The sequence below is a fragment of the Plectropomus leopardus genome, chromosome 16 (genome assembly GCF_008729295.1).
Source record: "Plectropomus leopardus isolate mb chromosome 16, YSFRI_Pleo_2.0, whole genome shotgun sequence".
Taxonomy (NCBI): domain Eukaryota; kingdom Metazoa; phylum Chordata; class Actinopteri; order Perciformes; family Serranidae; genus Plectropomus; species Plectropomus leopardus.
Window position 1 is genome coordinate 7747136 of NC_056478.1, and position 25724 is coordinate 7772859.

Genomic DNA, 25724 nt, shown 5'->3' on the forward strand with positions numbered 1-25724 from the left:
AATTCACATTAGGAGGTCAGATAATTAATTAGCCTATATACTATAAAAATTGGTAATTTAATTGGTATGGTAATTAAAATTATTTTATAAAAAAGATCTGTCGACTGGTATGGTATTATTTGTTTTGGGTTTTTTTTATAAAAGTATATTATACTTAGCATGTGTTATCATTACAGCGGTTACCCTTACTGTTGACAAAACAAGGCGGAACTTTGCATCTTGTGTCTCCGGTGTCTCTCCGGACTCTTTTTGCAGTTGCACGTCTGGCGGCGTTTTGATTCCAGTGCCTATTAGCATGTAGCTTGTCGGTAGCATCGTTTGCTCCTGCTGAAATGAGTTGATTTGTGTGATGTTTGTTTAAAAACCGACACCTTTTTGATGCAAACATGGCGCTTTCGATGGAAACGCAGCTCCAGAGCATCTTTGAAGATGTTGTGGTAATTTGCATCTTTATTAACCGGGTTTAAAGCTAACATTAGTTAGCATGTCAGACAACATTAGCCTTTATGTGTCCAACCAGAAACCTGCTGTGCAAATGAATGACTACAACAACAACAACAACAGCTAGATGCTGTTAGCTTTCACATACAAATACGTAATAACATAGCATACACATGTAAACTAACAGCTACGAGTTGCACGTTTTCATTGCTAACGTAACGTTAGTATTTAAATAAATCGGATGTTTTAGATTTAGCGTTTTGTGTTCACGTACTTTATTGCTAATTCGTTGCACTTTTTTCAGTACGCAGACTTACTTACTCACTTTTACAATGTACCTTAAAGTTACGGATTGCCTTATTGTAAAAGCTGTTTTGATTTTTAACTAACTGCGATTTTTTCGTGCTATTAATGGCGACGTTGATTCAAATTTACAAGTTTTTCTGGAGGTTCATTTTCCTGTTGATAGTGTTAGAGGCTTTTAGGGTGAGGAATAACACTAGATAAGAGAAGATGGATTTCAGATCCAACAATGTTTGAATAAGATAAACTCACCTTAATCTCCACCAGCATCAGTTTTGCTTTGTAGCAAATTCTGAAATACTCACTATTTACTGAGGCAACGGAGGAGAGAATTATTATCATTGAGATTATTATGACTAAGAAAGAAACAGAAAGCTGTTAGTTGTAACTATACAGTTTTTACAGCTTATCGATAATTTATTCTAACAAAACCATATGTTACCAATCATTATGAGATATTAGAATGGAATATCAGCAAAAAAATCACAAAATACTACTCATGGTTTAGCATTTTTAAGACTTTTAATTGATATTTTAATACAAGTTAAGGCCTTTTTTTAAATTAATGAATTCTGAGCCTTTAAAGACTATTTAAGGATCTGCGGAAACCTTGTGTAGAAGAGAAATTTAAAAAAAAAAAAAAAACCCTGTCATGTCCTCCCCCATAATTTTCCCTAATTTAATTTTTCTCTCCCTCTTCACAGAAAACGGAGATGATAGAGGAGGCCTTTGCTGGGTAAGATGACTCCAAACACACCTCCTGTTGTTTTGTAATTATGTGGTTAAAGCAGGTCTGAGTATTTGCACAGTAAAAGGTGTGATGTTGATTTGTTAGACATGTTATGTTAATTAAAAAAAACCAAAATACATTACAATAATAAAATGTAAAATAAACTGCTGCAAGCTAAAATATTGTTTTGTTTTTTCAGGATGTTCATGGACACTCCAGAGGACGAGAGGACTAAACTGATCAGTTGTCTCGGAGCTTTCAGACAGTACTGGGGGACGCTACCACAGGTGTCTAAATACACGCTCACAGACACACACTCGCACATAAAATGATAAATAAATGGCTGGATCATTTTTTCAATACCCTCCCTTTTTTGCAGGAGTCTCATGAACAATGTGTGCAGTGGATAGTGCGGTTCATACACAGCCAGCACAGTCCCAAAAGGATCTCCTTTCTCCACGACTGTCTAGCGATGGCTGTGGAAACCAGTCTGTTACCACCCAGGTACACACACACACCCTCGTACACACAAAGGTTTGCAGCATGCATGAACTGACACTTTGAGTCCGATGTTATCCTGTTGATTTAGGCTACATTATCATTGTCAGTGATGGCCTTTAGATATAATTAGAATAGACTAATCATCCTTATGGTTTATGATTATACTATACTGAAAGTATTATGGTTAAGTTTGGTATTTTTTAACCTGGACCCTATTTTTGCATGTTTTTGGTTTTTTTTTTTTGTCTAAGTGAAAAAAAAGGAACAACAATTTTTTAACAGTTTTGAATAAGAGCGCTGCAGCTGCCATGTAACAACTCTAGGCATGTGCACACAGTTTTCATTCACTAAAAGTTCTTGCTTTTGCCAATTACAGACTTAGATTTTTATCCTAAGTGTTTGACATCATTAGATAAAGGATTTCTACAGAAATAGTAAGATCCTTTTTAATTACCAAAAAAAGCCTTAAAATCACTAATCACCAAAGCCACCAGACTCCATTTAAATAAACAGTAATTTATCATCTTAAAACAAACTGAATTCAAAGTCAATAAAAAACAAATTAACACTTACAAAAGCCCTCCTGGCTCATCTTTCCATTGTTCCAACAACCACCAACTCTGGTTTGATCCAAATAAATCCTTAATTCACCCAGTTAGATGCAAAAAAGGCTGGATCTATACACTTAAAAATTACCTGTTTATTTAAATTGAGTCTGGTGGCTTTGGCGTGATTTCAGGGCTGTTTCTGGTTAAACAAAAAGGATCTTACTCTTAAACAAAAAAGTTTATTTCTGTAGCGATCTTTTTCATACGTTCTAAATAATAATCTGAGCTTGTTGGAGGCATAAACAAACACTTTTATTGAACGTACGTTGATGATAGAAACATGCTCCGAGTGGTTACATTGCAGCCTTCCTCTCCGCTGCATGAGTCTCACTCAACACTGGACCTATTTCAGAAACTGTTGTTCCCATTCGTCACTAAGACACAAAAACATGGGAAATATGGTCCGAGTTGAAAAATGCACAAGTTTTCTTTTAGTCGGTGTCTAATTATTATCTAAAGGGTCATATTTTTAGGTTATTTACTAACAAACTGGTCAATGTGTTTGCATGCTCATTGCCTTCCATTGTCAAAAATGAGATGCTGCAGCCTGTTTTGTGGATGCTGGCTGCAGCCCTCTGGCTCAATACTGGACCAATTAAAAAAAAAAAGTTTTTCCGATTAGTTACTTTAACAAAAAAACACAGGAAAATGGGCTCTTAGTTAAAAAAAAACAACTTACCCTTTAATCTGTTGAAAGCTGTGACATAAATAAAGCAAATTTTTAGCACTCTTATCTGTTATGTCTGTTTTTGTCTTAGTCGTACATCTAATGAATCTCTGTCTGTCTGAAGGATGGTGTGTGTCGCTCTGATAAGCTCGGACAGTTTGGAATGGGAGAGGACTCAGCTGTGGGCCTTAACTTTCAGACTGATTCGCAAGATCATTGGAGGGGTGGACTACAAGGTCTCACACACACTCACACACACAAGTACAGCTGAGACAATACATCAGCAAGCTCACTGATAAGAAGCTCTTAAATATTTCCATTTGGGTATCATAAAATTTTACAAATACTATCTCTTATATATATGATATGTTCTGATCTAAAGTGTGTGTGTTTTAGGGTGTTCGAGACCTGTTAAAAGCTGTACTGGATAAAATTCAAACCATTCCCACCACTGTGAGCTCAGCGATAGTTCAGCAGCTTCTTGCTGCCAGAGAGGTATTTTTCCTTCTATCTTCCACTTAATAAATGCAATTATATGTGATTTGTCTTTCACTGACGGCTTGTTTTGAATGATTATCTGTAAGCATACCAAATCTATAACTTAAGTGTCTCACGCTGTGTGTACTCCAGGTGGTAGAGTATATCCTAGACAGAAATGCGTGCCTCCTGCCAGCCTACTTTGCCGTCACAGAAATCAGAAAGTTGTACCCAGAGGGACAGCTGTCACACTGGGTAAGAGCAGGTTTCTTGAGTATGTTCAGAGCTTTCTCATTCTCATATGACAAATCTTTCGGTTGCATTTTCTCTCTTTTATTCTGTTTTTGTTTGTAGCTTCTTGGCAGTTTGATATCAGACTTTGTGGACAGTTTCAGACCCACAGCCAGAATCAACTCGATCTGTGGTAAGAGACTCATAAACACAAAAAAATATTGCTCCGCTACATAAAGTTTGAAGTGTGTGTTGCTTTCGAGGGTTCTTGTTTTTTGGCAAACTCTTCTTTGCTGAGGCTTTGTTGAAGTCCATTACTTTTTGAAACCGAAATATTACCAAAAGGGAAACATGATCTAAAGGAGAAAAAATATGAATATTTTCCTTTCCTCCTTTTTTTTACACACCGTCCCAACATGTTTTAAACTGGGGTTAAATGTGCAGGTTGTCTGTTTAGTCAGTCAGTGTGTGAATGTGTCCACAGGACGGTGCAGTTTGTTACCGGTGGTGAATAACAGCGGGGCCATCTGCAACTCCTGGAAGTTAGACCCCACTACTCTGCGCTTCCCTCTGAGAGGCATGCTCCCGTTTGACAAGGTATCACATTAACACGTACACGACACAGGCATTCACACACACACACACACACACAGAGGAATGTAACTTTGTACATTTACTAAAGTATTGTACTCAAGTACAAATTTGTGGTACTTGTACCTTACTGGAGTATATTTCAGAGGGAAACATTGTACTGTTAACTTCAGTATGTTTATTTAACAGCTTTAGTCACGACTTACTTCGTAAATTAAGAATTTTGCGTAAGATCTCAAGAAGAGTTAATATTTTCTGTTTTAAATTACCAAACAGTTTATACAAATACAGCTGAAATAATTAATTGAACAACTGTTTCAAAGTCATTTTTGTTCTTTTTTTGAAAATTTTTGAGCATTTTTTAGGGGTGTGTTTTTTGTTTTTTGTTTTTTGTTGGTTTTTTTTTTAGGTTTTTCTGCATAGGATTTAATTTATTTAATACCTTAAGCACCTTTTCCTGAATACACTTACTTTCTTTGACTTAGAAATACAGAACAGAATATTTATAGTGTGATATTAGTACGTAGGGAAAGAGCTAGGGAGCTGCATACTTCTTCCACTACTACAGACACACACACACATACACAAACACAAAAGCAGCAATAATTTTTTTATTTTCATTTTTATTTTTGTAATGTAGGACCTGTTTGAGCCGCAGACGGGCTTGCTGCGTTATGTGTTAGAACAGCCATACTCAAGAGAAATGGTGTGCAACATGTTGGGACTCAACAAGCAGGTAAGACAAACTTTTCCTCTGCTCTATGTTCCTTTACTTCTGTACCACCTGCACTCACCGTTCCTTTCACTTTCACTTTGACTCTTCTCCTTAATTTTTGCCACCCCACTCTCTCTGCTCCCTTTTTCCCCTTCCTGCTCCCGCTGTTCCTTTATCCCTTATTCTCATTTTTTTCAGTCTTATTCTTTAACTCTTTCTTTCTTTTGTTTGTTTTTACCTGCTCCTTTTCTTCATACTCCTCTCTTTTTTTATTTTTTGTTTCTCCTCCCCACCTTTCTCCAATCTCCTATCTTTTTGTCCTGTTAACACAGCTATATAAATCCATTTATAAAGCAAGCCAATGCTGTGAGCTTGACCCATAATGCACTGGTGTTAGTTTTCCCTGTTCGGTTCATGCAGTTTCAACTCAGCCATGCTCGGTTTTTCTTAATCATAAAGCAATACTCATAACCAGAATTATTTTAATTATTTCACATATATTGGACATAAAACTCAGAGTCCAGTTTGTGTGTCTGAATTGGCTGAGTTGATTCTAACTGTGCTGGACCGACAGCGAACAGCCTAGCTCCTTAGTCACCACTTTCTCTTTCTGTCTCTCCCTTTTTCCCCTTTCCGTTTCTTTCTCCTTCTTTCTTTGTTTCTCTCTCTCTCTCTCTCTCTTTTTTTGTCCTCTGGTTGTGTGTTGTGTCTGTCTCTCTGCCATGCGCTCTCTAGACTCTGAACATTGCCCAGGTATGTCGGTGTTCCTCTTCCTGGTCTGCTGACCAACCAACTAACCAGCCCTTTGGACTCTTAGCTCTTTTTTAAGGAAAAAAAAAGGGGGAAACTGGACAAAAAAAAAAAGAAACCTTGCGATGGAGTGAAGAGAAATGCTACAGAGCTTGAGATGGTCACAGCAGGGCTTCATAGAGATATACTCAGTACAAAGAGACAGATGTAGCCAAATGAACACAGATAAAAATAAACGAGAGGCAGCAGGTTAATCAATGGACAGACTGACTTTATGGATCGTTAACCATGGATGGCTTGTTCAAATAATAAGGTTGTGTGCAAAGTAAATTTTCAATCTGCTTCATGCACTACCTTATCTCAGAGTTTAATGCAGCAGAGTACACAAAACAATAAAATTTAATAACTGAGGCTGCAGATGGCCAACCTTCAGTGTCTGTATGTAAGACGATATTCTGGGCAAAACAAGTAACCCCTCCCCAAATAGAAGTCATGGCATATCATAATAGTGCAAGCTTTTGTGAAGGTGAATAAGCCGTTACTTACAGGTCACCACAAATGCTCATAAAAAGGAAATAGTAAGTCAGCTCTTCGATGTTCGATGTTTTACTGCCCAAATTCAGTTTTTTTCTGCGATATTTGAATTGCTTGTAAATACTTTTTATTAAGGCTGCAATGAAGCTATTGAGATTTCATTGTATCATTCATTAAAAAAAAAAAAATCTTTAAAAAAAATCCTCCGTTTGATAAAATGATATATCGCATTAAATGAGTTAGCCTTTTTGATATAATTGTGTTAGAGCCAAAATAGATTTATATGCCTCCGTGCCAACGATAGAACATGAGGGAGTTTTTTCAAATTTTCACAAACATCCACTTACACTCAAGGATTTACTGATTAGATTTTGGTGGTCAAAGGTCATGGTCCCTGTCACCTCGTCTGTCTCGTTGTTGTGAAAGTGATAACTCAAGAACGCCTTGAGAGAATTTCTTCAAATTTTGACACAAACATTAACTTACACTCAATGATGAGCTGATTAGAATTAGGTGTTCGAAGGTCAAGGTCGTCAACTTTGCTACCGGCTCATTGTCCTGAACACAATATCAGATGATGGCTTTGAGGGAATTTCCTCAAATTTGGCACAAATTACAGCTGGCCACAAGAATGAACTGATCAAATTCTGGTGGTCAAAGGTCAAGGTCACAGTGACATCATAAAACATGTTTTTGCCCATAACTGAAGAATTGATACATGCAAAGTCAACGTTATGAATAAAGCTTTGGACTATCTGATTCCTTATATTCTGTATATATTTGCCATCCAGCTGTCAGTGCCTAATTTCCATCTATTGATCGATAGGATTTTACTTTACAACCCAGGTTGTCTTAATGTCAGCTGAGCTCACTGACACTTATCAAACAGTTTTTAATTTCAGACTGAATTTGTTGTAGAAGGTCGTTTTTGTCATTGGAAAACAGTGTATTCAGTCCCAGCCTGGTCTGTGAATCCAGCTAACAACATGACACAAAGTATTTCTGATTTAAACCCTGCTGTTGACATTTCAAGTCCTGCTGCACTGCATGTGTGAATGTAGTCTGGTCTTTGCCTGTTGTTAGCGAGGTCCTCTTGTGTCTGACCTTTTTTGCTGCTTTCTGATGTGCTGACCTGGGCAAAACTCCATTTAGACTGAAAAGTGTTTTGGACTCATGCTGCACTACATTTCATTATACTTTGCAATTCATGAACACTGCAATAGTTACAGAAAGATCAACTCTTCTTATATATCAGCAATTCTGCAGATCATTTTAGTAATTATCAATCTGTTTATTTATAGTCAGACTTTAGGAGTTGGTGGATCTTCTGATTATCTGATTGCCATGTCTTCTACTTAAACTCTAAACTAACTTTTGATGCTGCAGTATATTAGTGAACCTTATTACCATGCGACTTGTGCCATCCAGTTAATTAATTGCATTTAGAAAGAATGATAAAGGTGTCTTAAATTATTGGTGGGTAATTTCTCATGTTCACGCTCTGCTAACTTTACTATTTATTCCTTTATATATCTATCTACTTTCCAGAGGTTCGTCTTGTCTTTCCAGGTTTGGGATGGAGTGATATTTTTTGTAATTACAAAGTTTGGATAGCAGTGTACAAATTTTAATTGCATTTGCACAGGCAGCTTAAAAATAGAAGACATGTCAAAGTGTGGATTTTGTTGTGTTTTTTTGACCAGTGTTTTGCCCAGGTTGGCACTCTTATCGGCTGTCTGAGTGGATGAGTGAACTCCGACCTCGTGTCATGTGATGTTTATTGGTTGACGCGTGGTTTCTTGTGACTTTTTTTTTTTTGGTTGTTGTTGGGTTGTTTTTTTTTTTGTTCTTACAGTTTGTACCTTTTGCATCGAAGGTTACGCAGCAACAGCTTTTCTGCCTGTTTATTTTAAATTATCATTTTAAAATTATGTTAAAATGTCTCCATTCAAACTTATTTGGATATTTCCATAAAGCATTACATTGTGCCCCACTCCTCAGATAATTGGTTTACATGATTTATTAATAATTTATATAAAACAGAAACAGAAACAACTACTGATAGAGGCATTTCAAGCCACAAAAGTCAGTCATCCCAAGAGCTGTGATTCCATAAGCACATTACATTTTGAAGAATTGCATTAGAAAAGCTGTATGGAAACACAAAAAAAGCCAAAACTTCCTCAATTGCACCAAAAGGTTTCCATGCTTGCTTGAAATGTTCTTTTGTTTTGTTGAAAAAAGAGATCATATGCACATCTTTGCAGAATAAATTCTGACATAGAAATCATTTCACTGAATGACTGGCTGTTTCTGCTGTTGCTCTCTTCCCGTGCATTAGAATCACTACATTAATTTGAAAAAATCATGGACAATTGTTGCTTTATTTGCAGTTGGCAACATCTTGCTTCTTGCTGTTTACTGGCAAAGTGTAGCTTATACTTCCAATTTATGACGAAACTACACTTTGTGGACCCTAGTTTTTTTTTTTTTTAAAAAGGCGCAAAATCTGTTGATAGAAACGCATATAATTATTTTCTTTTTTTTTCTTCTTTGTTTTGCAATATATTTCAAAAATTTGCTTAAAATTTACTTGACAATTTAGTGGTAACACAGCTTTTAAACTCAGTCTGACATGAGCTGTCAGGCAGACGGGTTAAAAACTTATTCAGTGGTTGGTAACTTGTAGTGATCACTTTTAGTGGCATGTAGATGCTAAAATGGGGAAAAATTGTGGGTTGCGACACGTGAAAATGTTTGTCCAGATACACATCTGTTAGTGGTTGGTTGAGTTGGTATGTTTGTAGTGGAGGTGGATATTAAACCAGCCACTGGTGTGGTTTTATGTTGCTAGGATACTGGCTTTGGGATGTTTCTTTTAGATGGAAGGTAGCCTGTGGATCCTTCTCTTTTTCTCTCTCTTTTTCTTTGTTTTTCTCTTTTCCCCTCTCTTTCTGTGTGAGCATGTGTGTGTGTGTGTGTGTGTGTGTGTGTGTGTGTGTGTGTGTGTGTGTGTGTTTGGTGGCAGAGGAAGAGAAGTGACGGTCAGCCTCACAGCTTCTCCTCTTCTTACCAATCACACCACCTTCCCACCTTCCCACCTTCCCAAACCCAGTTAGCCTGCATGCAGGAACGCGTTGCACTGTTTGGTTTGGTTTGATTTGGTTTGGTGTTTAATGCTGTGCAGTGCTGTTGTGTGTCATATTGTGCTGCTCTGTGGTGTGCTGTTTGCTGTTTTGTGTCTCAGTTGTGTGAAAAAGTCCTTCAGTGGCAGCCACTGCAGAGATCCACACTCCTTCTGTCTGTCTGGTGGGTGAAGTAAAGATTCCCACTGCTGGTTAATAGGAAGATATCTGAATAACACAAGACCATTTGGACATGAAATCATGTCTGCAATGTCAGTTACTTTGAATATTTTATATGCAACTCAAAGTTACAAAGTTATCCTCAGGTTACGTCGACTCTAGCCAAGGGGTCGACTGATATTGTTTTTTTCAGGGTCGATACTGAGCATAAGTACTTAATAAGACCAATAACCGATATTTGCAAGCAATGTGCATTTACAATAAAATGAAATACATTTTTCTGTCGAAAATTTAGATTTTGGAATATAATATTTAAATGGCATTAGAAAATGTTTAATCAAATCTGAAACTTTCAACATAATTTACAGCAAAGTCCCTGCAACTTTTTTTTTTAATAAAGTTTAATGAAAAGTAAAAGTTCTCCCATGCTGACACTCTTTTTATGTATTGCAGACTGCCTTTCCTATGTTGGTTGAGTGTAATACGCACAGTTTTTCATTAATTAATTTTATTGGCAATCATTTCAATGAAACACTGATACAGATAATTAGCAAAATGCCAAATATCAGCCCCGATAATTGGCCGGGCCAATAATCTGCCGACCCTCCTGTAGCTCATGCAGATGAGTCCACTTGGCCCACATGAACATGCACTTAGTGAATTCTTCTATACGGCCTGAAGTCAGTGTTTAATGCTGCTGGGCAGAAACCGTTTTACTGCGGCCCTCGTCCACAGCAGTACTTATTGTTTTGCTTCTGCCAGTGCTGCTGCCTTCCCAAACTGGGAACCACCATCTCCTGTATCAATACACTGACTGTGGATAAGTACTTCATACAAGCCCACTTTAAAAAATCTGAAACTATCCCTTTAAGATCTTGTTCACCTGCCTTCCCTTCATCATCTGCCTCCCTATCTCTGCCTCTCTCCATCCTCCCCCCTCAGCCATTTCTTCTGACTTTCTCTTAATCCGCTTTCCTCTCGTCTTCCCTCTTTCATCAAAAGTCCCCTTCACCTATACAAGTTACAGCATTGTTGGTTCAGATACTGCAATGAGATTTACATATTATTACGTTCTATATGAAAACATTTTGTCTTGACATGAAACGGTCATCCCAGAAAAACAGGTAATACTTGCACAGGACTTTTGCAGAGCTCAGTTTTATTTTTGTTAATGTTACAGTATGTTTGAATTAACATTATTTGCATTATTTTAATTTAGTATATTTAATAATATGGAAAATGCACATTAATCTACATGTAAGTATTAGAACCATTATCATGATGTCCAAATTACAAAATAGAAAATTTCTGGAAATATGTGGACATTTAAGATTAGCATAATAACATGAAAAGAAAATTACCAGATCATTTGCAGATAAAGATAAATGGTTTACCCAGCTGACAGAGGCAGGAAGGAGATGCTGTGCTGCATGTGAAACATAAAAAAATGTGTGTGTCATTTAACGATAATCTTCTCCACGTTCTCTCCCTCCCTCTGTCTGTCCTTCCTCTCCCTTCCTTTCCTTCTGTCTTTATGTCATTCCTTTTCCTTTGTCTCTTTCTGTCCTCTGATGTCTTTTCCCTCCTTTTCTCTGTTTAACTTCCTCTGTCTCCTGCCCACTATTTTCTTTATCCTTTAACACTCCCGTCCTCCCCCCTCAGCATAAGCAGCGTTGCCCGGTGTTGGAGGAGCAGCTGGTGGACCTCGTGGTGTACGCCATGGAGCGCTCCGAGACCGAGGAACACTTTGACGCCGACATCGGGGGAACCAGCCAGCTGCTGTGGCAGCACCTCTCCTCCCAGCTCATCTTCTTTGTGTTGTTTCAGTTTGCAAGCTTCCCTCACATGGTGCTGTCGTTACATCAGAAGGTAAGAGGAGGAAGAGGAGCAGAGGAAGGAAGAGTTTGTGATCCTATTAAAGTGGAAGAGGATCTTGCCTTGATTTGGTTTATTCACAATATTCTCACATATGTTTACAAAATACAACAAGACTTTGACTTTTGTCAGGGAATATAGTGTTTCTGCCGAAAAGCAAAGTTCAAAATGATCAGAGACAAGGCAGCTTTATTTGTATGGCACATTTAATCCAACAGGGCGATTCAAAGTGCTTTACAGAGCAATAATATATAAAAAATCATAAAGGATACAGATTTACAGAAAAAGAGTAAAGAGATATAAACAGTAAAATTAATTACTAAATGATTTAAACATTTACAAATAGAAATCACCATTAGAAAAAACACAAGTGCAGACTTGAGATGCAAAGATCAAAAAAATGGTTTAAAATGATTAAAATCCATTTTAAAAATATGTTTTCAGTGGGTGGTGTAGGCAGTGTAAAAAGGATTGTTTTTTTTAGCTTTGACTTAAAAGTGGTTTATAACCCTGTACTCATTAGTTTACCTGCTTCAGCATCCACACTAATAAGTACAGGGAATAGTAGTAGTGTGTCTGCACTTTGCAGTGTAGGCACCCTCATGAGCTGAAGTTGCTGAACAGCTTGATTTAAAGGCCTACGTACAGTTGCAGTAGATACCTAAAAAAGACAACGTGCTGAAGAGCATATTATCTCTAGGAGGTAGTGTACAGTATGAACGTGCTTACATGACCATGTACATGCACACACTCACATGAACCAGAGCAAACCTGCTCAGACAGCAGTGCTTCAACAATGTGGCTTCCTCACCTCAGATACGATTTCTCTCCGGACTGCATGTGTCAACATTTCTAATATAACAAGCTGTTTTTTTTAATGGTGTCAGACATTAAGTTTTCTCTTTGCTGAAGCCACTCGCATTCCCTGGACATCTCATGCGTCTGCTTTTTGTCCGCTCCATTATTAGCTGCCATAAAAATGACTGCCCCTGCAGTAGAAGTCCCTCGCGTCCAAGATAGTTTATGGATATAAAAGCTGCTCCAAAACTGTCCAGGCTATTCTCTGGTCTTTCTCAGCCTGTTAAGCTGCTGATTTATGTAAGCCACCGCAAATCTCCTCAGTTTAGCAGACCGAAACACTTGTACTTATCATGTCAGATCAGAGGAATGAATTACATTTGCACATTTTTTATTTTTTCATTTTTTTCTAACAGACACTTTGAAACAAATAGGTCAACCTCTGCCTCACCTGTTGTGATTATAAGCCTGTGTATATAACAGCTTAAGAAGCAGCTCTGTAAACAGCTCAATGTTGACGTGATCGTGTTTTAAAGTTGTTTCGGCTCATACAGACTGTGGATCTGTGATGTCATGAAACAGCTGATTCCCCAATTAGTGGCCGATGTCACCCATCATAAGTTGTTGCTGCAAAGAATTGTGGGGCGGATTCTCTCCTTTCCTTTGGTAAAGGATGGTCTGGTGTATCCTGTGCTAAAGGAGATTATAAAGGAAGCATTGACGCACCTTTCCTTAATATTAGGAGAATTTAAACAGCTCTTATCATGGCAGCCGCTCAGCTACTTCTGGTTCATCTCACTCAGTTAGGAACGTCCCTATGCAAAAAGAGGAATTCGACCGCAGCAAGAACTACGTGACATACTTTAGCTCAAGATGCAAAATAACACATTAAAAAAATCTTAAGATTTCCACATTTTTAAGATAATCCTATCTAGCAGCCATTGTTGAACCTTCATCTTTAATGCTTCCTAAAACTGCTTAAAGGAAATACATTTTCACACTAAAACCAAACGTGCTTCAAAAGAAGCAACCGGAAAGCAGCTTAGGTAGTATTTAGGTAACATATTTTTCAAAAACCAATTGTTGGGATCCGTTAAAGAGCTATGTATAACCCAAAATTAAGATTATTAAAGATGAAATTTAGAGTGGGTGTTTGAATTAGGAAACAGGTATAAATTCTTGTGTCCCTTGATGTTGAGTTTCTCTCTCTCTCTCTTTATAGCTGGCAGGTAGAGGTCTCATTAAAGGAAGGGACCACCTGATGTGGGTCTTGCTGCAGTTCATATCAGGAAGCATTCAGAAGAACGCCTTAGCTGACTTCCTGCCTGTCATGAAGCTCTTCGACCTGCTTTACCCAGAAAAAGAGGTACACATCTTCCAAGACTGTATTTTACTTTTCATATTTTCTATAGCATTTAATTTTATTTATTTATTTATTGATATATTTTTTGCTGTAGTGCAGTAGTAGAGGTAGAAGTTTTGGTAGTAGTGGCAGTAAGGACTTTATATGTAAAACCATCACATGTATCCGCACTTTCTCTCCCTCTCAAGTGCATCCCAGTTCCAGACATTAACAAGCCCCAGTCGACTCATTCTTTCGCCATGACCTGCATCTGGATCCACCTGAACCGCAAAGCTCAGAACGACAACTCCAAACTACAGATACCCATACCACACTCTCTGAAACTACACCATGAGTACGCACTTTTAAAATACAAGACTCTGTAATATGTACTTTACACAATACATACCTCAAGTGTACACCAAAATAAAGTACCCAGTTATAATACCTGTCCCCCTCCCTCCCGTCCGTTAGGTTTCTGCAGCAGTCTCTGCGAAACAAGACTCTGGGCATGTCCGACTACAAGATCGCCCTGCTGTGTAACGCCTACAGCACCAACTCCGAGTGCTTCACTCTGCCGATGGGCGTCCTGGTAGAGACCATCTATGGTAACGGATCGATGAGGATCAACCTACCCGGCACCAACTGCATGGCGTCCGGGTCTGTCACCCCGCTGCCCATGAACCTGCTGGATTCACTCACGGTGCATGCAAAGATGAGGTCAGTGAAAGCAAAGGATGCAGAGATGAACTAAGGGGAAACTTGGACAGTATTTTCTCATGTTTTTGTGTCACTTTACATCCACAAAAAGAGGGTTTTTTTTGCCATTTATAGCCTAGTTTTTTATTCTAAGTGTCCTACAACATTATGGAAAGGATCCCCACAGGGATAGACCTTTTTGTCCAAAATCTCAAGTACAAAAACCCACTAGACTCCATTCAAATTAACAGCAATTTTATCATAGTAAAACACACTTCATTTAAAGTCCACAGAAACCAAATAAACCATCTTGGTTCATCTTTCCACTGGTCCAACAATCAAAATCTCTGTTTAGTTTGAAATTCACTTAGTTAGATGTGAAAATATGCTGCCTCTATAAGGGCTAAAATGATTGTTTATTTAAATGTCTGGTGGTTTTTGCAGTGGTGATTTCAGTGTTGCTTCTGGTTAAACAAAAGGGATCTCACTCTTTCACAGAAGTTTTTCCTCTCCATAATGTTGCAGATGCCTCTAAAATAGTCTGAGCCTGTCAGTGGCAAAAACAAGCACATGCATCACTTAGAACAGATGCTGCAGTCGCCCCTTCACCAATGCCCAGAGTGGTTACATTGCAGCCTGTTTGAGGGCTGCTGACTGCAGAGCTCTCACTCAATACTGAACCAATTTTAAAGACTGTTCCCATTATTCACGTAGACACAAACCATGGGAAAATACAGTCCAGGTTGAAAAATACTGAAGTTACCCTTTAAAAATGATATAATATGATTTTAAAAAAGGAATTAACAATGATTTATACAGAGAACTACACAGTTTATTGAAATGCATTAATTTTGTCCCTTTCTGCCTGCCTCCAGTCTGATTCACAGTATCGCCACGCGGGTAATAAAGTTGGCCCACGCCAAATCCAGCATCGCTCTGGCCCCTGCACTGGTAGAAACATACAGCAGACTGTTGGTCTACATGGAGATCGAGTCACTCGGCATCAAAGGATTCATCAGTGAGTGATAGAAACATTAAAATTCACCGCTGTGTTGCAAAGTTGTCAAGCTCAGATGGAGAAAACGTGATTTGCATACCTCATTTCAGTATAGCATCATTTTGTTCCCTGAAGAGAAGTTTTTCAGAGTCGCAGTACAGAATTTGTAAGAGTGTATAACTCTTCCAGCACGTTCTAGTCTGATCTATATTCAGTCATCACTGCTCATCCATTGGGTTGCATTTCGAGCAGGCTGGCTCAGAGCATTTGTGTTGAATTTGTCTCTTGGGGCAACAAACACATGTTGAATAATTTGACACTCTGTCTGTTCAGGCCAGTTGCTGCCTAACGTGTTTAAGTCTCACGCGTGGGGAATCCTTCACACGTTACTGGAGATGTTCAGCTACAGGATGCACCACATCCAGCCGCACTACAGAGTCCAGCTGCTGAGTCACCTGCACAGTCTTGCTGCCGTGCCCCAGACCAACCAGAACCAGCTGCATCTGTGGTAATGTGGACTTACATCCAGCATACTCACTGTAACTCACTAAAGGATTACTCACATTAGGCACTGCAACATAAGACCACTTCATTACACAATTATCCTGGACAGAATACTTATGTTTCACAATATTATCTCAATTACCATCAAAAAATGCTGCAAACTCATTAGATGTCACTAAAATATACTGGAGTCATTTTATATTTTATTAAATGAACGTTCTTATATCAATTAGTCTCCGCGTGTCAAGTTAAATCTTTGAAGAAAACTGTTTTCTCACATGCCTCCGGTGAGCAAAGAATCAAAAAAAGGCAAACATTTGCAATGAGTTGAAGTAAAAAGGGTTTTAAAAATAGCAAAACCAAAGACAGCTCAAACATTACAATGTCAACACTCGAAATGGGCCCTTTTGTATTTCCTGTTAAAATCTTTTAGAGAATATGTCAGTCAATCAGTCAGATAAAGAAAAAAAAACAACATGGGAAATAAGCAAAAATGGATCTTAAAATATAAATCTTAATAAATTAAAAGTATAAACCATAAAATTGTAATTTTAAGACAGTATCAATATTTCAAGCTCCTCTCATAACCGTTATATGTGAACGACATCAACTGACAGAGAGTGAACCTGGACCCTAGCTGTTGCCCAGCAACGCAATGCCAGTGAAACGATCTACATCAAATCCTCTTTTTACAAACTCATGCAGCATAATCAGGATAAGTCTCATTGTAACTGTATGCTCGATACTTCCCAAACACATGCTTTTTCCCAAAACATCACGATTTAAAACACTCTGCTTATGAGTAGCTTACGAGTGCCTGAGCACATACGCGAATATGAGCTCAGGCATTTTACCTGGCCGTGCATGACATTGTTTGCTTTGACGTGTTTTAAATTGCTACGTTTTATTGTGTGTGTGGATTATTTTTTCTTTTTTTTTTTTTTTTTGTAATCACAATGTGCAATAAAATCGGATGTGCTCCGATCCCTAATTACTACTGAAACTCATAAAATTTCCCAGCACACATTTTCATTTGCATTGAGTTCAGTATTCCCACAGCAAACGAGAATTTCTCAGTTTCTACAATACATTTTATCACACAAATACAGTCATCAGGAATATAATGTTCTCTCTCATGTCCTGCTGTCTTTGTGTCTCTGTCCTCAGTGTCGAGAGCACGGCTCTGCGGTTGATCACAGCCTTGGGGAGTTCAGAGGTGCAGCCGCAGTTCACCCGCTTCCTCAACGACCCAAAGACAGTTCTGTCGGCAGAGTCTGAGGAGCTGAACCGAGCCCTGATCCTCACCCTGGCCAGAGCCACACACGTCACAGGTCGCTCTCGCTCTGCATTTACTCCTTTAGACCTTTGACTTGACTTGTCCTTTTCTTTGTTTTGATCTTTCATTTTATTCTCAAGTTTGTCGGCGTCTTTCCTTTCTTGTTCATTCTTTCTTACCTGTAAATTTAATTCACTGTGCAGTTTTTTCCTGCTTTGTGTTTGTGTGTAGATTTTTTCACAGGGTCCGACTCCATCCATGGCACTTGGTGTAAAGACATCCTCCAGACCATCATGAACTTCACACCTCATAACTGGGCCTCACACACACTTTCCTGCTTCCCTGCTCCACTGCAGGTGAGCCACGGTCACAGAGGCGTCAACGACAAATTCAGCTTTATTTAATCTCAGCTGCAATGATCTTGTTTTAATCACTCCGCCCTCCCTCTTCCTCTCAGGCGTTCTTCAAACAGAACAATGTTCCTCAGGAGTCTCGATTCAACCTGAAGAAGAACGTGGAAGAGGAGTACAGGAAGTGGAAGTCCATGGCCAACGAGAATGACATCATCACCCACTTCTCCATGCAGGGCTCCCCCCCGCTGTTCCTCTGTCTGCTGTGGAAGATGCTGCTGGAGACGGATCACATCAACCAGATAGGCTTCAGGTTCAGTGTCATGATTTTGTGTGTCTACAAATACGCTTTTACAGAGTTCACGCACAAACATTTATTATATTTGTTGCTCTCGTATAGAAACCTTGTATCTCCATACTTTATTTTTCTTTTTTCCCTGTAAATCAACTGTAGATGCCATGTATGCATTTGTTTTTTATTGCTTATCTTACCTATTATACTACATAATCATACCATAAACAATAATTAGTACCACAATAAGATGGACACTATGATTTCTTACGGGTTGGACGAGAAATAATAATGATTTTTATTCACTTGTTCACCTGCATTTTAGTTTGGGTTCTCACATTTTTTTTGTTGCTGATCCACGTTCACCTTTGCACTTATCGACTTCATGCACCGGATATCGTTCTTGTTTTCTTGCATTAAAAAGGACAGTGAATCTTTCAAAGCCTTTCGAGAAATGGAACAGGATTATTAAAATGGCACGTCATCCAGCTGAAACTTCATAACTGCACTTGAGCATGATTTTGGTAAAAATATTGATAATAATATAATACATGCAAGTATCTAACTATGCAATACAATAATACAATACAAATGCAATACAAACCCTAACGGCACAGTGTTCGGTGCAGTGTTCAAGTATGTATGTTACTTTTTTTTTTCATTTCCTTAAAAGTAGTGGTTAAGGTTTCCGCCTGACAGTGACGATATAAAGTACGAGTAACACATGAAAAATTTAAAAGAAATTCGGGTTTTATTTTTGAACACAGTGGAAGTAATTAGGGTTGATACTGATCAACAGAAAAATAAAAAAAATGTCAAATTAAAAACAAGTCTGTGAATTTACATAGATTAATTAGAGCAGAGTCCCAGTCCTTATCATTAACGCATTTTTCCACGTTGTATTCAGAGTCCCCGACACCACAGAGTGTGTTTTGATGAAGCATGTGGTAATGATGCATCTCACCACTGATGTTCTGGCATTTTAAATATGCACTAATTGGCCCGAGGAGGGGTGTGTGGGGGGGTAACCTCAAGTCTCTAAACAACATCTGTGGTTAATTGATCCAGCTGGAGCAGACAGAGTCGTTTTGGGATGATTGGCTAACTGCAGCCTGATTTTGTGTCCCTCAGGGTCCTGGAGCGTATCGGCGCTCGCGCACTCGTGGCTCACGTGAGAACATTTGCAGACTTCCTCGTCTATGAGTTCTCAACATCAGCCGGCGGACAGCAACTCAACAAGTGCATTGAGATCCTCAACGACATGGTCTGGAAGTACAACATAGTCACCCTGGACAGACTAATCCTGTGTCTGGTGAGGACAAATGTGCATACAGAGAAATGTTCATAAATACTATGGGACCCATGCTTTGTGTCTCACTTTTCTTCTGTGTTCAGGCGATGCGTAGCCATGAAGGCAACGAGGCTCAGGTTTGTTACTTCATAATCCAGCTCCTGCTGCTGAAGCCCAACGACTTCAGGAACCGAGTCAACGATTTTGTCAAGGAGAACGCTCCCGAGCACTGGCTGCAGAGCGACTGGCACAACAAGCACATGAGCTATCACAAGGTACAAAAAACTCGCCTTTTTTTTGTACAAAAAAGAAACAGTTTGTAAAATCCAGGATGACAACAGTCAATAATTCAAGGCTTCAAAAAAGCAGCCCTCAAAGCAATGGGTGATGTCATAGTGGCTATGTCCATTATTTTTTACATAATCTGAGGTCACATGTCTATGATCTGAGGTCATCAGTGTTTGTTGATCCTTCACCAGAAATACCCGGAGAAGCTGTACTTCGAGGGACTTGCGGACCAAGTCAACCCTCCCATGCAGCTCCAGCCTCAGTATCTGCCCATATACTTTGGCAACGTGTGCCTGCGCTTCCTGCCCGTCTTTGACATCGTCATCCACCGTTTCCTGGAGCTTCTTCCTGTCTCCAAGTCTCTGGAAACACTGCTGGACCATCTGGGAGGACTGTACAAGTTTCACGGTGTGTAAAACTATCCTAAAATATCCGTGTGGATGAACGAGGGAGCAGGTTTTGAAAGAATAACAGCGATGAATTATTACATGAATGAAATGAGGAAGCTCTCCTGGGATGTGAATGTTAGTTGTAGATCGTTGTTTCTGCGCACTGATGTGTATTTACTCCTGTTTGTTTGTGCGCAGACCGACCCGTCACCTACCTGTACAACACGCTTCACTACTACGAGCGACATTTGAGAGACAGAACGAACCTGAAGAGAAAACTGGTGCACGCCATCATGTCCTCACTGAAGGTACACAGAGGGAAGATGAAGGAAAAAAAGATAAACACATCTGAGACAAAAGCTCATTATGTGATGACTCATTGTTTATTAACTCTTTGAAACCTAGATCACCAACAGTTTTCCTGCGCTGCATTCAGACGCCTTTCACAAGCTATTTGACCCATGAAACCTGATTAAATTTATATGATATCTTCTTTGAAACATTTTGAAAAAAGGCAGTGGCCAACTTGGCAAAAAAAAATGCATCACAAATTGCAAGAACTTAGTCAAGGGGACAAGAAAATGACCTTAAAATTAGCTTTAAAAACAAGGGAGAATTAAGAGAAAGTTATCTAAATAAAATAGGGAAAAATGCACAGAAAACTACATGTAATATAATTTGATATTTAAAATTGTTACAGAAAAAAATATAATACAATATATAAAGTAAATACACACACACACACATTTTTTTTTTCTTTCAGGTAAATTTCTTGTAACTTTTTAACCAATTGTTTTGCTCTTCTTTGAACCACGTCTTGTTAAATTGCTCATTACCTTCTCCCCATGTTTCCGAAAGAAATTAAACCATTTTTTTAAGGTTTCAAAGGGTTAAAACAAGCATCTGTGTGGTGTGAAGTTCCTTGTTGGTCTCTTTTTCATGTGTAATTACAGCTCCTATTTATTTATTTTCAGATATATTAAATGTGTATTTTTTATAGGACAACCGTACCCCTGGGTGGTGCCTGAGTGAAACCTACCTGAAGTTTGGCATGAACCCCAGAGAGGACAACGTGTGGATCCCTGATGACACCTACTACTGCAAGCTGATTGGACGTCTGGTGGACAATATCCTTCATTAATCTCCTTCTGTGTGTGAATGGATCCATCACTGTCCTCTCTAAGCAATCCTTATCCTGGCTAATAAAAAGTCACAGGCCTCCCGGGCACCTAAATAATTTATTTACCTTCCTGCCAATATGTCCAGTTTCCCCTAATGTCTCTTTGGATTGTAATTTCTACATTCAAGTTAATGAAATCCCAGGTCCCATAGGATTTTATTGGAGCCAGTTTAGCTGCAACAACAGAGGCAAAGCAGCTTTATTTGTATAGCACATTTCATACAACAGGGATATTTTAAGGGCTTTACAGAGCACTAAAATATAAAATATTAAAGGATAGGATAAATTTTAGTCTTGCAAAACTGTATTTAACATTTTTCTTAATTTTAGTTTATTTTTTGATCATGCATTTGGTGAGTGTGTGCATCTGTCTGTCCGCCACTAATTTTTCAAACTACCGGACCAATCAGCCTAATATTTTGTGTGCACTGCTATTGCTTGGGGATCTCTCGTAGTTGTGGGGATGTACAATTGTTGAAAAATCTGTTTTATTGACAGTTTTGCACAGTCATTTTCTGCTGATGTCTCACTCCTCTTATCCAGCCAGGAGGGGCTGAAAGTTTGGATTCGCGTTACAGTTTGTTGCAGGCCACATTTTGACCTTGGCCATAGCTCAGAAATTGACATCCATAGAAAAGTTCATCATTTTGAAGTGGAGCATGTGCAGATTAATTTAATACTTGATATGTTACGCTCCACCTAAGTACAGCACGATGCAAGATAAATTAGTCCCCATTTTTGTTTTCTTCCCCATCTCCACTGTAAGGGAGCCGGGAGTGACTTTTTAACCGGGCGCAGCTGCTCCGCCTTCTGGCTGCGCCGCGCTTTGTTGATCTTTACCCTCCTTAACTCTCTCTCACCCATGGCTGGCAAGTCACCGGGTCCGTTCCCCAACTGTGACTGGAGGTTCAACGAGTTCCCCAACCCTGCAGCCCACGCTCTGCACGTCACCTGCGTGGAGCTGATGGCTTTAGCCGTGCCGGGAAAAGATGTCGGCAACGCTCTGCTCAATGTCGTGTTGAAGAGGTACAAAACCTCAGACAGTTCAGCTCAGATTGTCTTTACAGGGCTCCCACAGTCATGGAAAACTTGGAAAAGTTATGGAATTTCACAATCACATTTTCCAGGCTTGGAAAAGTCATGGGATTAGTAAAAATCATGGAAAATTTTGGAGAAATCAAAATGAAGATGAAATGAAGATAATTTTGATCATTTTAATAGGAGTGTGTTTTGTACCAAGAGTTTGATGTAAGTTATTTATCATGTTTTCTTTCTTCTTTCAGCCAGCCTCTGGTTCCCAGAGAGAACATCACAGCTTGGATGAACGCTATTGGACTTGTGATAACTGCACTTCCTGTAAAAAAAAAAATCACCCCAGTCCTTAACTATTTGATGACTTCATGTGGAGTTCATTCACCGTGACCTCCTCCATTTCCTCTCTTCCAGGAGCCGTACTGGATCGTCCTCCACGACCGCATCGTGTCAGTGATCAGCTCTCCAGCGCTGACGTCAGAGACCGAGTGGGCGGGTTATCCCTTCGCCTTGCTCGACTTCACAGCCTGCCACCAGAGCTACAGCGAAATGAACTGCAGTTACGTGCTGGCATTAGCGCACGCTGTGTGGCATCACTCGTCCATCGGACAGCTGTCTCTGATCCCAAAGTAAGGAAGTCTTCCTCAGTCTCTGTCCTATTATTCTCACCCTGGCATCCTTCTTTATGCTCTTTAGACCAGCGGTTCCCAACTGGTCAAGTCACAGGCCCAGATTTAAACCTTAGTCATTAGTTTAAGGTCCACACATTACAAATTACCACATATTCAGTTTTATTTCACAGAATGTAAACAACACGGTTTAAAACACAAAAAAATGAAACATATTGCAAGAATAAACAGAAATGGCACTTCAGAATAAAAGCTCTGTTCCAGAAATTCCCTGTAGTTCCAAATAACCTGTTTTTTGTTTTGTTTTTTACAAACTTGACATGTTTACAGGTCACTTGTGGTCCATTCAGAATGGTCCCATGACCCACGAACACCAGCTAGGAACCACCACTGCTTAAGACCACATATAATTCAATGTTGTTATCATGAATTTGTGTCTGTGTGTGTAGATTCCTGTCGGAGACGCTGAAGCCCGTCGTCCAGACAGAGTTCCAGTTGCTCTACGTGTATCACCTGGTGGGGCCGTTCCTGCAGCGCTTCCAGCAAGAGAGGACACGATGCATGTTGGAGGTACACACAAAAGTTTGGCCATATATGACAAGCACAATAATTATTAAAACACAAATTAATGCGCAGTAGTGCTATGCTAATTTTGAAAATAATTTTAAAAGTAGTTTCTGTCACTTACTGATAATCGTAGTTGATGTAAAGTCACGTTTTAGTTTTGATTCTGAACTCACTTTTAATTTTAGTCTGGTTTTAGCAAATTTATTCATTAACAGCAAATAAATCAACAGCATCAACAAATACTTTTACAAAATTTGTGCTTTAGTTGTAGTTTTTTTTTTTATGTATATATCCTCGTGTTTGCGTGTTTCAGATTGGCGTGGCCTTCTACGAGATGCTCCAGGCGGTGGACCAACACTGCCAACATCTCAGCTACATGGACCCAATCTGTGATTTCCTCTATCACATCAAATACATGTACACCGGAGACAGCGTGAAGGAGCAGGTGAGTGTCTTTTATTAAAAAAATAAAGCACAACATTGAACATACATTTTTTTGTAACCTACATTAATAGTAAACCAACAAACTAATGGAAAAACTAAAAATAGAGACAAATTGGGATCACTGTCACCCAGACTTCAAGTACGGTGACATCTGTGAACTCGCAGCTCCTCAGGAGACAGTTTCGTGTTTTCGTTTTCCATTTTTAGCTTGAATCTGTCACCTCCTGTACAGAGAGCGAGCTCCCCACCAGTGTCCGACCCCAGAGTTAATTAGAGGAGATAAAGCAGTACTTCCATTTGTGCTTGAGGCTTCATCAAGTGTACTTGAATTGTCTTTCCAAGTAATTAATTTAATAGAGGGAGCCCTCTTTGAACACTGAGCAGCCTTGAAGGGAAAGTTTGCCTCAAAAATACATTCTTTCACTCACCTGTAGTGCTATTTATCAGTTTAGATTGTTTTGGCGTGAGGTGTCTGTCTTCTCTCCAATATAAAGGAACTAGATGAAACTCAGTTTGTGGAGCTCAAAGCGCCAAAAATATAAATTTGAAAAACTCAACAGCAGTTTCTCTTTCAGAAATCATGACCTGGTACTCAAGACCGAGTCATGATTTCTGAGACATTGCTGTTGAATTGGTTTATTTTTTACGTTTTGAGCACCACAAGCCAAGTGCCATCTAGTTACGTTATCGGTAGAGAAGACAGACATCTCTAACATTCCTTAACTAGCACTACAAGTAAGATGTATTTTTGATTTAGAGGTGAACTGTCTCTTTAAACCCAAATCCAAATCATGCATTTTGTTTTTCTTAAACCAATCTAGCTTCTTTCCTGATTTTTTTGGTTATCACTACATTGCTCATCTGTGTACTCACCTCTGTTCTTTACCTTTCTGTCTTTTTCCTTGTCTCTCTCTCTGTCTCTCTCTTTTTAGGTGGAGAAAATCATCATGACTCTGCGTCCGGCCATGAAGCTGCGACTGCGCTTCATCACTCACAGCAGTAAGATAGAGACTTCATCATCAGCTGCCACTGCTGCCTCCACGTCCTCGGCCTCCTCCTCCTCCACCCCGCAGCCCCCCACCTCCTCGCTGTCATCGTCCTCCGCCGCCGCCTCCCCCTCCTCCACACAGCACACACATACTCCTATGTAGGTGGCCTGGGTGAACACAAACACATGGTTACATGACAGTGGACTCGCACACAGAACCGCATTGTAGACATCATGATTTTGAGTTTGATTTTGTCTTTGAGGTGGATTTTGCTCAAAGTAAAGATTGAAATAACATTTCTATAAACAAGATCTGATTGTCTTTCCTGAACTTAAATCTTGTACTTAAACCCTGGCTGACTCTGTTTGAGAAACTCAGGATGAATCACTGACGGGGCTTCGGTAAGTGCATAGAAATTCTGTCTGCATGCATACAGATACTTTTGTAAACATACTTTTCCCCTAAGTTTAGGTCGCTCATCCACATGAATACAGTCTTAGATTAAATTAGTTTTTAAAACACCTTCTAAGGTTCACATTTTTCAAAACTCTGGTTACTTTGTATCTGTATGGACGAATAAAGCCTTGTTCAGACCAAACATTTGCAACAGAACGAGTTAAAAATGCAACTACTTGCAATGCGCAGGTCTGCAACGCTCAAAAAATCTGACAGTGCATCATCTCTATAGCAACAACTCTGTACTGTCGTTCAGTTTTCAAACTTTTTAGGCTCATTTTTTAGTCTCTTAAAATATGAATGGGGACAGTGATAGTGAGAAACTTAAATTATTTGATACAAATAAAAAAACTTGCTCAGTTGTCATATTCCATGACTAATAACAACCAAGTGTTCGGAGGGTTTTTTTGCATGCTAAGGTGTACAGAGATATTTTGTACAACAAACATAATTTGGATTGATTTTTTTTTTTA

At 39.1% G+C, this 25724-nt stretch overlaps 1 protein-coding gene across 2 annotated transcripts; it reads left to right on the plus strand.

The window, feature by feature from the left end:
• The first annotated feature begins 288 nt into the window (after positions 1-288).
• Positions 289-25106, plus strand: med23 (mediator complex subunit 23). Of its 2 annotated transcripts, XM_042503297.1 has the most exons (31): positions 289-437; positions 1449-1480; positions 1674-1761; positions 1854-1978; positions 3375-3486; positions 3647-3745; positions 3881-3982; positions 4082-4151; positions 4443-4555; positions 5190-5285; positions 6000-6017; positions 11516-11722; positions 13749-13892; positions 14078-14223; positions 14343-14588; positions 15443-15585; positions 15898-16072; positions 17236-17399; positions 17576-17700; positions 17802-18007; positions 19118-19298; positions 19382-19552; positions 19757-19973; positions 20153-20262; positions 20955-21081; positions 21995-22160; positions 22418-22490; positions 22581-22795; positions 23245-23365; positions 23676-23807; positions 24739-25106. In XM_042503297.1, exons 1-31 carry the CDS (start codon positions 387-389, stop codon positions 24955-24957), a joined length of 4194 nt encoding a protein of 1397 aa, XP_042359231.1. In that variant the 5' UTR covers positions 289-386; the 3' UTR covers positions 24958-25106. The 2 variants fall into 2 exon arrangements, with proteins under 2 accessions (XP_042359231.1, XP_042359232.1); XM_042503298.1 differs by lacking the exon at positions 6000-6017.
• Positions 25107-25724: the final 618 nt, after the last annotated feature.

Coding starts and splice junctions, on each gene's coding strand:
- med23 (XM_042503297.1), top strand. CDS start 387: ATGGCGCTTTCGATGGAAACGCAGCTCCAGAGCATCTTTGAAGATGTT. Junction 17,400..17,575: donor CAGAGCCACACACGTCACAG/GTCGCTCTCGCT, acceptor GTTTGTGTGTAG/ATTTTTTCACAGGGTCCGAC. Junction 19,553..19,756: donor AGCACATGAGCTATCACAAG/GTACAAAAAACT, acceptor ATCCTTCACCAG/AAATACCCGGAGAAGCTGTA.